The sequence below is a fragment of the Silene latifolia genome, chromosome 5 (assembly GCF_048544455.1).
Source record: "Silene latifolia isolate original U9 population chromosome 5, ASM4854445v1, whole genome shotgun sequence".
Lineage (NCBI taxonomy): Eukaryota > Viridiplantae > Streptophyta > Magnoliopsida > Caryophyllales > Caryophyllaceae > Silene > Silene latifolia.
Window position 1 is genome coordinate 18775246 of NC_133530.1, and position 14458 is coordinate 18789703.

General features: G+C 36.3%; 1 protein-coding gene across 1 annotated transcript; it reads right to left on the minus strand.

The window, feature by feature from the left end:
- Nucleotides 1-10904: 10904 nt before the first annotated feature.
- On the minus strand, nucleotides 10905-11753 carry LOC141654962 (uncharacterized). The gene has a single exon (XM_074462069.1). It carries the CDS (start codon nucleotides 11751-11753, stop codon nucleotides 10905-10907), a length of 849 nt encoding a protein of 282 aa, XP_074318170.1.
- Between the last annotated feature and the right edge of the window lie 2705 nt (nucleotides 11754-14458).

Sequence of the window (14458 nt, forward strand, 5' to 3'; positions counted from 1 at the left end):
AAATTGATCTATTTTTCGAGGATTTGATTTCGTTTCTCACTGAATTTCGGTTTTCTTATCAATGGGGCGATTCAATTATTATTATCATGTTAGGGTTAGGGCTTTCAATTAAATTTCAGTCAATTTTTTTAATCCTTTGTTTTTCCTGAATTGTTTTCGGTTTATAACTTAATTTAGGTTTTGTTTTTATCATTTACAGTTTATTGATTCAATTATTTTATCAATTAGGCTACAATTAAGTATTAGGGTTAGGCCTTTCAATTAAACTTCTATTTAATTAGGAGATGAATCGTTTTAATCGATTTGAGTGAAAGGAATGGATTGTTTTCAGTTCAATTAAGATTTTGTGAATACAATAAAGCTCCAGCGGTTGTGTATTATACTTCAGTTCGTATTATACTCATGTCGTGAAGGCCAAGTTTAAACACTGAATTGGCATGAAATTTTTGAAACTAATCCTAAAAGCTGAAGTTTTGCTGCTTCGAGTCTCATCTTCTTCGCTTATGTGAGTATAGTAGGTCGGGTTCCTGCTGGTTTATGAAGTTCAAGGGAGTTGTTGAGTTTACAGCCTAACTTATGGCAACAATTCAACAAATACGACTATACGAGCATTGTATAGGTTATTGTGATAAATTGTTTCACCTGGTTTCTTATCCATTTTGCAGGTTCTTATGCGTGTAGAGCAGAGCTGGAGCAGATTGTAACAGAACATGCCCATAGCTTTGCTAACACAAGAGGCACATAGTTAAAAGTGGCTAATTGAATCCACTGAATGTCAGCCATATGTACATTTTAAGAAGTGGAACATATCAGGTTAATCTATATGCAACTTTTTAAAACATTGAAAATATGGTGTGATTTGCTACAAATTAATGTTTTGTTTTGAGGTAAAATGTTGTAATATGGTATGTTAGTTAATATAAGTGTTTCTGTTGCAGGGATTATTGTGCTCTTATAAAATGTTGTATCCTCAACTGGATTTCACTAGTAGAAAAAACCCTATCACGACGCATTTATCGTGGGTCTCAGATTATCTTTAGTGTAGAAACCAGGTTTAGGAAAAGGCTTAAGTGTTTAGCTGACGGCATAAACATTGCCTGCTTCTTAGGTTAGAAGAGGACATGGGTTTGTGCAATGTGTAGTGATAGATATCAATCTTAGCAAAGCAGTGTACATTTTTTTTGCATTATGGGGATACTAAAGTCTTCTTAAAAAGGCAAATGTTGGATGTTAGGAAACAGGGTAGCTGCCCAGTAAGTGAAGATTCATTCATAATTTGGCTTCATTGTTTATAAACTGATATTATGTGCATCACTTATGAATTAGACAATAGTTCTGTGAAACTGTTTTGGCACGATTATTCACCCTTGTTCGAGGATTGGCTTTCACTTGCGCCTTACTCTTATATGGTAACAATAGTATAGCTGACTAGATGTCCATGTATGAGTTCTCTTCTCTTATGCAAGGCAGCGACAGATTACTCCGGGGATATTCCTAGCAGCTCCCCAAAGGAAGTAAGTCAGTATGAAAATATTATTGAGACCTTGGCAACTCTTTTTCCTGTTTGGGTATGTTTTTGCTGTATCTTCATTTGTTCTTTTAAAATGCACTACCTATTTTGAATTGACTTGAATTTAAAAGCTATATCATTTATGCAGGTCATAGTTGGAGCACTTACTGATATTTATAAACCTTCTGCGGTACTCTTGATGTACAACTTTTTTTTTTCCGGTTTTCCTGTATTTATAAACCTATTGCGCTAACTATTTCCCAGTAAAATTTCGTCGCCTTTGTCATGGTCTTCGCCTCAGTCATTGATAATCGATGTGAACTGTATGTTCGTCACTGATTTTTACTGCTATTTGAGAGTACTAATTAGCAAAATGACAGCCTCCTACTATGCCACAGGTAATTGAGACTCATTTCATGGTACATCTCCCTTCATCTTTCTTCTTATAACCATCCACTGATAGATTAGTCATTGATAATCGATGTGAACTGTATGTTCTCCTTTATTTGAAACTTAATTAGCCATTCTACTTTTCGTCAAGCTTTCAAGTTTCATCGGTTGATTTTGAAATTTTCAGATTGTAAGGATGGAGAAGGAGAGGTACCTAAATGACATCAATGTGAGTTCATTACCTGCTCTTTAAAATCTAGCATTAGTTGCGTTCTCATTTGTTTGGGACTATGACTCTATGATTATGTTATCAAGTAACATTCAATTGATGCAATTTTGGATGTCGTATTATTACGTGTCATCCAAAAGTTAACATTTATCATATTATTAGCCCAGCGAATTCATTTGGCTCTTGTGAATATAGAGGTAAAAGATGATAGCTCAATTTACTATTGGCTTGAATATGAATGTAAACTGGTTCCTTTCTATGCTTTGCGGTAAGTTCTTATAGCTATTTTGACAAACTTGTTAGTGTTCTATGCTTTATAAGAAGAATATAGGAATATAGGCCTGGTAATTGTTTCAGATTGACATTGATGCTTTTTTGTTTAACTGTGTGGTCGATTGTTTAGATGCATTCAAATGTCATTTATACTTCATGAATGTGGCCTACCTGACTAAATCTTTTTTTGGTAAATAGAGTATACTGCTGTTTAATTGCTTACTATTTAAAACTCAACTTTTTCTCGTCAGCGTTTTAAAATAGCATTTTGATGTTGTCACTTACATCGTCTGGCTTCTTTATTGTGCAGCCAAGTTATCCTCGAATGGCTCACATTCGAAAGGGATGAGTGGCTCGACAACTTTTCAAGCTGGTGATATTTACTTGACTGATGGGGTTTATCGTAGACAAAGTCCGTATTTTGCATCCACTAACATGAAATACTGACTAGTTTATTAACTAAGGGGTGTATGTGATTATTTATATACTTGGATGTAAAAACATCGACATTATTGTTCTATCGGGTAATATGCAAGTTCGTTGGTTAACATTCTTTTGTATGTATTGTTTGTTTATATCGCTATTTGGCTTGTCAAATTTATAGGTCATTGCTACCAAAATTTTGGTAATAAATAATTTTTTTTTTTTTAAAATATCAATCTATGGTGGCGGTTCTTAAGTATGAAATGTCACTATTAGTTCAACTTTAGTGACGGTTCATTACTAACAACCGACGTCATAATTATCTTTAGTGGCGGTTCATTACTAACAACCGACGTCATAATTACCTTTAGTGGCGGTTCTTTAACAAGAATCGGCGTTATATTAACCTGTTGTGGCGGTTTGTGATTCAAAGTTCTTATTAAAATACCTATGATGGCGGTTTTCAAACAATAACCGCCACTATAAACGCGTTATAGTGGCGGTTCTTATCTAACAACCGCCGTTTCATATAAGTCTATAATGGCGGTTTTTGTAACAACCGCCAACATATGGGAGCTATAGTGGCGGTTGTACAACCGCCGCAAAAGTATATACGACCCCGTGATATACGACGCACCCAAAACCTTTAAAAACCGCCATAAAAGGTCATTTTTAACCGCCACTGTAGGGGTTTTTTCTACTAGTGACGGCTCGGTCGGCCATCTTTCTGGCGGAGTCTAAGTTGAGGTCTTCGCACTTGATCAGCTCATTTTTGAACTCGCCTTTCGGGAGGCCTTTCATCAGCGCGAAGGCCGCCAGTTCGGTGTTCAGCTCTCGAATCTGCTGAACCTTAGCGTCGATGTAACACCCCGGCCCAAACTTAGGGTCGGGAGCGGTTACTTATGATAGCTCACCAGGCTGTGTACATGGCCCACAGATCAACACGGGTCCTTTATAGCGCATTTTGTCCTCACTCATACGCATCTCGGGAAACTTCCCAGGAGGTCACCCATCCTAAGACTACTCCCAGCCAAACATGCTTAACTTTGGAGTTCTTTCGCATGGATAACCATAAAAGAAAGTGCACTTTGTTGATATGAGTAGTACTTCCAATCCCTTTAAGCACTAGTCATTTAAGCTTATCACTGGATCTCTTTAATTACCGTGGGGTGTTACAATCACCCCCACTTGAAGAACGTAACGTCCTCGTTGCGCCTGGGAGCATAACCGCTAACCCAGAATCCTCCCCGCTAGGTGTGTGATCACAATGGAGCGTATAACCACTGCCTCCAAGAGCGTATAACAACTGCCTCCGATCACCACACGGTCGCGGAGTTGCTCCGATACCACTTGTAACACCCCGGCCCAAACTTAGGGTCGGGAGCGGTTACTTATGATAGCTCACCAGGCTGTGTACATGGCCCACAAATCAACACGGGTCCTTTATAGCGCATTTTGTCCTCACTCATACGCATCTCGGGAAACTTCCCAGGAGGTCACCCATCCTAAGACTACTCCCAGCCAAGCACGCTTAACTTTGTAGTTCTTTCGCATGGATAACCATAAAAGAAAGTGCACTTTGTTGATATGAGTAGTACTTCCAATCCTTTTAAGCACTAGTCATTTAAGCTTATCACTGGATCTCTTCAATTACCGTGGGGTGTTACAGTCGAATCTCTTCACGTAGCTTCGGAGGGACTCGTCCTCCCCCTGTCGGATAGTCAGGAGATCTGATGTTTCCACGGCCCTTCTCTTGTTGCAAGCATACTGGGCTATGAAATTGTCTCTCGGTCGGCATAACAAAGATACCGAGCCATTAGGTAGCCCCTTGTACCAACTCTGAGCCATCCCATGCAGGGTCGTTGGGAAGACTCGGCACCACACCTCATCAGGTTGTTCCCATACCGACATGTACGACTCGAAAGCCTCGGCATGGTCGGTCGGGTCGCTATCCCCTTTGTATGATAAGGGCGGCAGCTTCCGCTTAGTCGGCACAGGGATCTCGAGGACATAGGTACTGAGGGGCTGTCTGACCACATGTCGAATGACACGCGGCGATCAACTCCTCGCAACCTTAATCCGGCTTCTCTCCCTCTGGCGGGAAGGGCTTCTTGTTGTCCGACTTTGGTGAGTCGGACTTCTTTCATTCCTTCGGGGGTGGCCTCGTTGTTGCCGCGGCGACGCTGTCCTCCCGCGAGTGGGGGAAGGACTCAGGTCTGCCACTGGCACCACGGGCTCTGCTGGCGTTTTAGCACGCCCAGCTCCTTGTATCGCTCCGGACAAGTTGTTCGGAGTTACTCTATGGGCCCTGGTCACAAGTGGATGCGCTGCCGTCCCCGTCGCCGTGACAGAGGTAATCGGCGTACTACCCATCAGGTCCAGGAATAGCTTTAATTTGGCCGCATCGACCACATGTCCCATGACAGTGACTTGGTCGGTAGACAGCGGTGTTTCTGGATCTTTCGGCATCCCATACGCCGGTTCAGTGACTCGGCCGGTGGGGGACTGCCCGATCTCAGAATTACGGAACGTGTCATCTTGGAAGAATGCAGTTCCTTCACTCACAGTTTCTTGTTGCTTTGACATCTTCTTAGCTCGCTGAATGGTTTTTTTTTTTTTTTTTTTTTTTTTTTTGTAATGTAGGTGACTAACTTTTAGTACGTATTCCCACAGACGGCGCCAATTGTTCCGGGTGTAATTCCGGAGCAGGATTGTGACCACTTGAGCTTGTCGAATGATGTCGTTGCTTGTCTCTTCCTTTCACTCTTTCCTGTAAAGATGAACAAACTGAGGGCTCGGCTTGGTACCGAGCGTACTCACTCCGACGCTCAAGTCAGTAAACTTAGTGAGATAAGTTGTATGTTTAACTTGGCAAAGTATATTGTAGAGAGATAAGGGAGTTTTATACCAGATATTCCAGTTAGTTTCTCAATGAGAGATGATGAGTATTTATAGAGTTTCACCTTTTGTCACGTAGTGGCCAAGTGGCCAAGTGGCGTAGCAGGTGGAAAGACTATCTTACCCTCGGCCGAGGGACCCATGACAGGCCGGCAGGCCTGGTTGACTCCATGCCGAGGGGACTGGATGTGAGTACACGGATATGCCTCTCGGCCGGCTAGTTGCCAAGCCGAGATCCAGGTGACAGGCCGACAGGCTCTGTCAGTTAGGCTGTTTTCTTTTGACTTGTTGTCTTTTAGCTTTGACCTTGGTCAATATGTTGACTTGGTCAGCGGGTGCAGAATATGGCCCATCAAAACTTTTTATAATTAACTTAGAAAAACCTTTATTATAATTATAAAACGGATTCAAACACAACATTATCAGTGATTTAAAGTGGCTATTAAATAGACACTTCCGTTTATTACGAAGAAAGACACTTCGGAGAACTGTACATTTTGAGCCCGGCGTTTGGGCCTCAGTTCTAAGAACAGGTTGAACTCCCTTTCCAACGGGCCCAAAATGTAGCACCCAACAACAAGCTAAAAAACCGTACATGAATAAATCTTTTTCAGCAACTCTTCTATAGGACCGTTCTATCGCATAGGACTGACCCAAAAGGAGAAAAGCCCAAAGTTAATATATAATTACATTTATATTTAAGTTTTATGTTGATTACCCGATATCTTATAATAAATACTGACATATTTAAATATGTAAGTTATCAAGATGAAGTATTATGTTACCAAAATAAACAATTTTTTTACACATTTATCAACTTACTTAGTTGGGCTTTCTGTCATTAGGCTAGTCTTTTACTAAAAATGGTCTTATAGAACAATTTGTGAATCTTTTTTGTTGATTTGGAAAAGTTTGTTCGATGAGTAGCACTTAAACCTATCAAACGGGTCGAATAGGTGGGTTACATATTTGATCATTTTAGGTTTGGGTAAAATATGTCGGGTCTGTTACGAGTTTTGAAAATACGGGTTTGTACAGGTGGTTTTATACGGATTTCGGGTCGGGTTCGGGTTAGAAACGGGTATGATTAACGCCTTTTTACAAAAGTTTTTGTTCTTTAATTTTAAGTATAAACATATAATTATTCTTAATTTTTATAATTATCTAATTTAATATATGATATTAGAAAGAGTAAGCATTTTTTGGTTAATATATTTAATATCAGGACGTCATACGAAATGTCTTTAGTTGCTCCGTTTCATAAAATTCTTTACGTTTGCATTACACATGTCTATAGTCTATAAATGTTTATTTTCTTTTGTTTATATCTTTAGATATTCATAATATATATACTTAGTAAAACAATTTAAACAAAATCTCATATCACTATTTTTATTTATGTTATATTGTAAAAAGTTATATTGAAAATTCTCCTTACTTATGAATAATGCCCGAAAAGGAAACATAAAGAATTCAACAGAATGGCAGACCTGAAAAGACTGACCTGACTCGAATAATCCGGCTTAATAAGGCTGGCTCGAATCCAAAAGTGACACGAAATTACATGACTTGAAACCCGACTACACCTAATCCAAACTTTATTGATCCAAAGTTAACCTGACCCAAGACCACGCGACCAGTAATCAACCGGCCCAAAATGATCCAAGGTGACCCAAATTAGTTTTTTTAGGTCACATTAATATTATATACTCTATATATATCAAAATAAAAGATTTATTAATTGCAAATTTGCAACACTATAATAAATAACTAGTTTTGTGACCCGTGAAAATCACGGGTTTGATTGTTTTTATTCTTTTATTTTTGCAGTATCGTTCATGAATGCGTTATTCGGCTTGTTTGTCTTCTTGCTTATTATCTTGAAGATATGTTGGTAGGATACCTAAGCAAGACAATAAAGAGGGTTCTGCCACAGTTCCTGAGGATAAGTATATTATAATATCTAAGGGGGCTTGGAAATTTATTATATTATAATAGTTGGAATTTGTTGGAAGTCACAAACTCTTTATTGAACAATGACAGCAAAACCCATGAATCCTTCATTTTAAAGAACATACGAATGTCCATTCTCTGATTTCGAAGGCTGGTATTGCATATAAATTAACTGAGAAATTGTATTGTCTTGTGTTTCATCAGAGCACTTTAAACAACTTATTCTCAAAGCCTAGAAGCAAAAGTAAACACAAATTATGGGAAAACGTAAAATTGCATTCAAACAGTAGAATATTAAGTTCGCAAACTACTCTTATTTTGCTAAGGTCCTCGTCGTATTTGTCCATTTACTGATTGTTGTCTTGTTGTGTTAATCACTGTCAGTCCCTTTTCTGTTTTTGTTCCCTGCTTTTTTTTTTACGGTGTTTAGATTGTCTCTGGATTTCGAGGGCGCTTGACTTTGTCATGGTGGTTATTCAGTTCACTCAACATTGACGGCTTTTGATATTCTAGTACTTGATATATTGTTTTCAGTGTTGTTTTGGTGCGTTATAAGAACCTTAGTCCCATTTTTATCCGGCAAAAAAACAAAAGGTTGGACACTTGAACATCTAATTCTATTCCTTATTACCTAACGTATTCTAATGAAAAAAGAAATGTAAAATAAAGTAAATATATAAAATATATAAATGAATGGATAATAATGATATTTTATAACTGAATTTTACATATTATCTTTAGTCAATTAGAGACGATGTGAATAACACGTAGAAAGCGCTCTGTTAAAATACAACTTATGTTTATCTTACTAATTAGGCTAAAATTACAAGTTTATTTTCTTAAATGCAAAGGAGTTTGTTAAACTTTTTCAGCAAATAATACATTTATAATTCTTGTCAATTTGTCGGTCTTACAACATCGTCCTTGTAAATTCAATTGATTTCCTATGTATCGGGAAAAATATTATTGAAATGATTTTTGTATAACGAAAGACCTAAGTGATATACTTAAATTATTAGCAAGGATTTGAGTACAAATAAAATTTTGAATAAATATGCATTCATTAGTTTTTAAAATAAATTTTGTGTGAGCAATTTTTTAGAGGATACACGAGAAAATGTATATGTTCAACAATGACATCATTCTAGTTTCATTTCTATGTCTCTTGTCAATAAGAGTCCTCTCTATATCTCTTGTTGTTTGTGAACTTTTATGTGAGAAGCTTTAACGCATATCCCAATAAATTCCAAAGAAATAAGGATGCACAATTTTTATTATTATACTTCCATTTTTTAATTATCACCTCATTTACTTGTGTGCAATAATTAAGATTAGGAAAAAGTTTGGATTTGGCGGAGTAATGTGAGAATTTTACCCTTAAACGATATTTATTTTGTAATTTTTAAAAAAGTTATAAGAGGCATTTGGTAAAAAAACACGTCCCAAAGTAGAAATTAAAGAAAAAAAGAGCGATAATATAAAAATAGACAAAAAAAGAGAAGTGGGGTGATAATTAAAAAATATTCGTAACAATTGATTATGAGAAAAGAAAAATATATACAAATCATTACAAAAAAAAATAAACATTTCTCGAAGAAATATTGGGCGTGCTAGAAGAAAATATTTGATGGAAAATAAAAATGATTTAAAGGCTTGAAAGCATTCAAAGTTGAAACAATGGATTGGAGAATGATCATCGGATTCCAATAAAAAATCATGCAAATTATTTACCTTGATCCGCATTAAAATTTCCAATTTATATCCTTGGAGCATATAACTTGAACACTTCCATTAAGACATTTGATTTATAATCTTGTTTGTCGACTAAAATATTTGATTTATAACCTGATTCACAAAATACAAGTTGAAGAGTACACGGAAAACTAATAAAGTGCATGAAAAGGTGTAAGACAATTTAGTACAATTTACAAAATTTGTCAATTAATATTCCAAGGGTTGGAATATATAATGTAACATGTCACCATTAATTAGAGATTCATACTAAAAATTTGATATTTCGCATACACCATAGTAATAAAAAAAGGAAAACTCAATAAAAAATGAAAAATATATTCAAGCCAAAAGATAATTGCAAAGAAGTTCTATAACCATTAATTCCAGATTTCATGCAATGTTTTTGATATGTGAGTATGCCATCCTCCTGCAATTTTAATACAAACACAACAACAATAATTAAATATGATTCTAACTCTTAATTAGTTCAAAACATAATAAGAATAAAAAAAAAGGTTAAATAATTCAATTGGTTATATATGCATACTTTACCTACCAATTATTTGGATAAAAATGAAAAATAGGATTGTTGTAATATTTATATAAGAAATTTTTTGTAATTAATTATCTAATTAATTTCAAGAATTTATTTGAGAGAAGAAGAATGTTTTGTGAACTAAGGGGGAGATAAAACAAAATTATTGTGAAATAAATACAAAGTATAATAATTGTGAGGAAAAACCAAAAGACCATTTATTAAATAAAAGAAATAAAAATTAAATGAATAAGTAGATTGATACCAAATTTATGAGAGGAAAATAAAGAGTTTGTATTTTATTTTGTTTGTATTTTATAAGTATGTAACACATGGTATTTAGATATTACTTTAGTTAGATAATCAAGTATCTAATATAATTGAATTATTATTAACCAATAGAAAAATTACACAAAAATAATAATTAAATATCATTCTAACTCTTAATTAATTCAAAACATAATAACAATAAAAAATTTAAATAATTCAATTGGTTATATATGCATACTTTACCTACCAACTCTTTGGATAAAAATAAAAAAAAGGGTTTTTGTAATATTTATATAAGAAATTTTTTATAATTAATTTCAAAAATTTATTTGAGAGAAGAAGAACGTTTTGTAAACTAAGGGGGAGATAAAAAAAATTATGGTGAAATAAATACAAAGTATAATAATTGTGAGGAAAAACCAAAAGACCATCTATTAAATAAAAGAAATAAAAATTAAATGAATAGGTAGATTGATATAAATTTATGAGAGGAAAATAAATAGTTTGTATAAATTTGGTTTTTGTGTTTGCAACTAATATTTTTTATTTTGTTTGTATTTTATAAGTATGTAACACTTTGTATTTAGAGATTACTTTTTTTTTTTTTTTTGGTGAAAGGTTAGAAATTCTCATTAAGCTCATAACAAACAATTACAAACACTACAATTCATAAAACAAGGATAAATCAATCATATTTGAATTGATTTTATCCAAGTTTCATCACTAACTCTTTTAGTACATTTGAGCCAATACATAGTACGTAAATTGAGAATGCTACTAATATGCTGAAAGACTGCATCAGGATGCATAATACACCCATTGATTCTTGCACTATTCCGCTGAATCCAAATAGTGTAGTAAACAGCTTGAATCCAAGCTATAGTAACCCATTTCTTCACCTTAGCCCAAGATTTGGAGGAGATCCATCCAAGGAGATTAACAGCAGGCAAAGTGATCTTCAATTTGCTACTCAGTAAAAGCATCAGTCTTCGTGTATACACACATTGACTGAACAAGTGTACATGAGTCTCAGTAGCAGCACCACATAGACAACAGTCTGCATCAGGAGAAACTCCAAGATGATAGAGCCTATCCTTGAGCAGCAAAGCTTCACGAGTTATCAACCAATTGATAAACATATGCTTAGGAACAGACCAGGAATTCCAGACAGTATGCTCCCAGTTAACCACAGGCTGCTTCTTCCTGATCCAATTATATCCACTAGCAGGGGTGTAGTCATGAGAACTAGGCAACCATTGACCAGAGGAGGAGAAGGCCAATTCAAACTTCTGCCTAACTCTATAAATGGTTTTCCAGCTCCAAGCAGTATCAGTTTTTGGAGTATAAACATGCCAGTGAACCCCTTTCATATACACATGATGAACCCACTGAACCCACAAGCTATCAGGCTTTGTATAGATCCACCAAGATAATTTGCAAATGGCAGCAAGATTCCATGCATAACTATTTCTAATCCCTAATCCACCTTCACTTTTAGGGACACAAACTTTCTCCCATCCAACCAAGGGAACTCGCATATATTCAGTAGAACCATCCCATAGATAGTTCCTACAAAGAGCATCAATCTTCTTCAAGACCCCTTTTGGAATAATAAAGATTGTTGCCCAATAAGTATAAAGAGTAGTGAGCACAAAGATTCACAAGAGTTAGCCTTTCTGAATAAGAGAGTTTTTTAGCAGCATACCCTCTAATTCTATCAGTGACTTTTTCAATGAGGCAAGCATAATCTTTGACAGGGACCCTACCAGCAGAAATAGGGACTCCCAAGTACTTAAATGGTAGAGACCCTTCACTGAAACCAGAAACTTGCATAATATCAGCTTTGAGACTAGAAGAAACACCATTAAAATAAATATTTGACTTCATGGTGTTCATCTGTAGCCCAGTGGCCACAGAGAAGGTAGCAAATGCCCTCAAGAGAATCATTATGGAAGTTATATCACCCTTGGAGAACAACAGAAGATCATCAGCAAACATTAGGTGAGAAATTTTGAGGTGACTGCAAAGAGGATGATACTTGAAAGGCATAGTAGTGGTCACATGCTTGAGAATCCTACTCAAATATTCCATTGTGATAGTAAACAGCAAGGGGGAGATGGGATCACCTTGCCTTAGTCCTTTTGCTCCTTTAAAGTAACCAAAATTCTCTCCATTGAGAACCAGAGAGTAGGAAGCAGATCTAACACACACCATAACAAGCTTAATGAACTTGTCAGGGAACTGTAAAGCAATGAGCATATGTTCTACAAAATCCCAATTCACAGAATCATATGCTTTCTTTAAATCAATTTTCATCAAACATCTGGGAGAGATAGATTTCCTATTGTAAAGTCTTACAAGGTCCTGACAAATTAAGATATTCTCAACTATACTCCTGCCTTTAACAAAACCACCCTGACTCTTATCAATTATGTCAGGCAAGACAGCAGCTAGCCTAGTACACAAAATCTTAGAAATAGCTTTATAAAGAACATTACAGCAGGAGATGGGTCTAAATTGAGTGACATTTTGGGGAATATCAATTTTAGGAATCAGAGTGATGAAGGTATGGTTCACCTGCTGCAAGAGTTTACCAGTGTGAAAAAAATCCAGAATTGCATCACATACCTCCTCCCCAAGTATAGGCCATGCATCTTTAAAGAATGCACTAGAGAACCCATCAGGCCCAGGAGCCTTATGAGTAGGAATGGAAAAAATGGCCTCCTTAATTTCATTTTTAGTAACTGGTGACAAGAGTACAGCATTGTGCTCTTGAGAGCAAACAGGTCCCAACTGAACAACACTAGAACTGACAGTAGTGACAGTTCCAGTTTTACCAAGAAGCTCCTCATAGTATTGCAAGAAGGCATTTTGAATATCACTTCCATTAGAATGTGCAACACCATCAACATCTTCAATAAGGAATATCTTATTCCTTGCACTCTTACTTTTCAAAATACTGTGGAAATACTTGGTGTTATTGTCACCCTGATTAACCCAAGTAGCTTTAGTTTTCTGCAAAAGGAAGCTGTCACAAGCAATCTGCAAATTTCTGTAAGTGTTAGCAGCTTCTTTTTCTTGAGCAATAAGACCATGATCAGCAGGGCAAGACTTAAGCTGATCTTGAATGTTAGATAAAACTTTCCAGGCATGAACAGTGCTATTCTCAATATCACCAAAAAGAAGCTTATTAAGAGCTTTCAAAGGATATTTCAAACTTTTCAATTTCATAACAATTTGAAACATTCTAGTCCCCTGCCAGATTTTATGCCAATAAAGAGCAACACAAGTATGAAATTCTGGGACTTGACTCCACATGTTGTAATATTTAAAACTTTTTCTCCCTGCAGTCTGATTGGTAGCATCCTGAATAATGCAGGGAGTATGATCAAAGAGACCTTCATTATAGAAATGGGCATGAGAAGAAGGTCTCCACTGAAGCCATTCACTATTAACAAGAACCCTATCAAGCCTGGAATACACTCTAGTCTGAGGGTCCTGCTTGTTATTCCAAGTGTAAAAGGAGCCAACAGCAGGACTATCCACTAGATGACAATGATCAATACAGGCCTGGAACTCTACCATTTCCTCCTCAGAAGTTTGACCCCCCAATCTTTCAGAAGGGCTCAAGACACAATTGAAATCTCCACAAAGGATCCAAGGAATATGAACACCACTTGAGAGGAGATTCAAATCATGCCAAAGGGACCTTCTTCCAGCAGTGTCATTAAAGGCATAAATCATGGAACAGTAGAAATGGAACTTTGTACTAATCTCAGTAACCTCCATATGAATGAGTGAAATCGTAATGAACAAAATGAACATGAAAAATGCTAGGATTCCAGAGCACCCATACTCTTCCTCCAGTGTGACAAGAAGTGTTAGTAGACACAGACCATCCATCACACACATTAGTTCTAACTGTATTTAGAGACAAAGGTTTTACCTTTGTCTCAAGGAGCCCAAATAAACCCACCTGATGAGAATGAAGAAACCATTTAACTTGCTTTTGTTTAGATGGATTGTTCAGGCCCCTAATGTTCCAGAAACCAAGATTATGCATTACTCCCAGGAGGGAGTAACACACTACCAATTGTACCAATCCCCACCCTATTAGTATTACCAGACAGAGCAGTGCCAATCCCAGGTTTTGGGGTGGCATTGTTCAAAGCATCCTGGAAAGTATATTGACTAAGGTGAGTATTGGTTTTCCCTGCTCGAATAATTTCCTGCCTGCTCATAG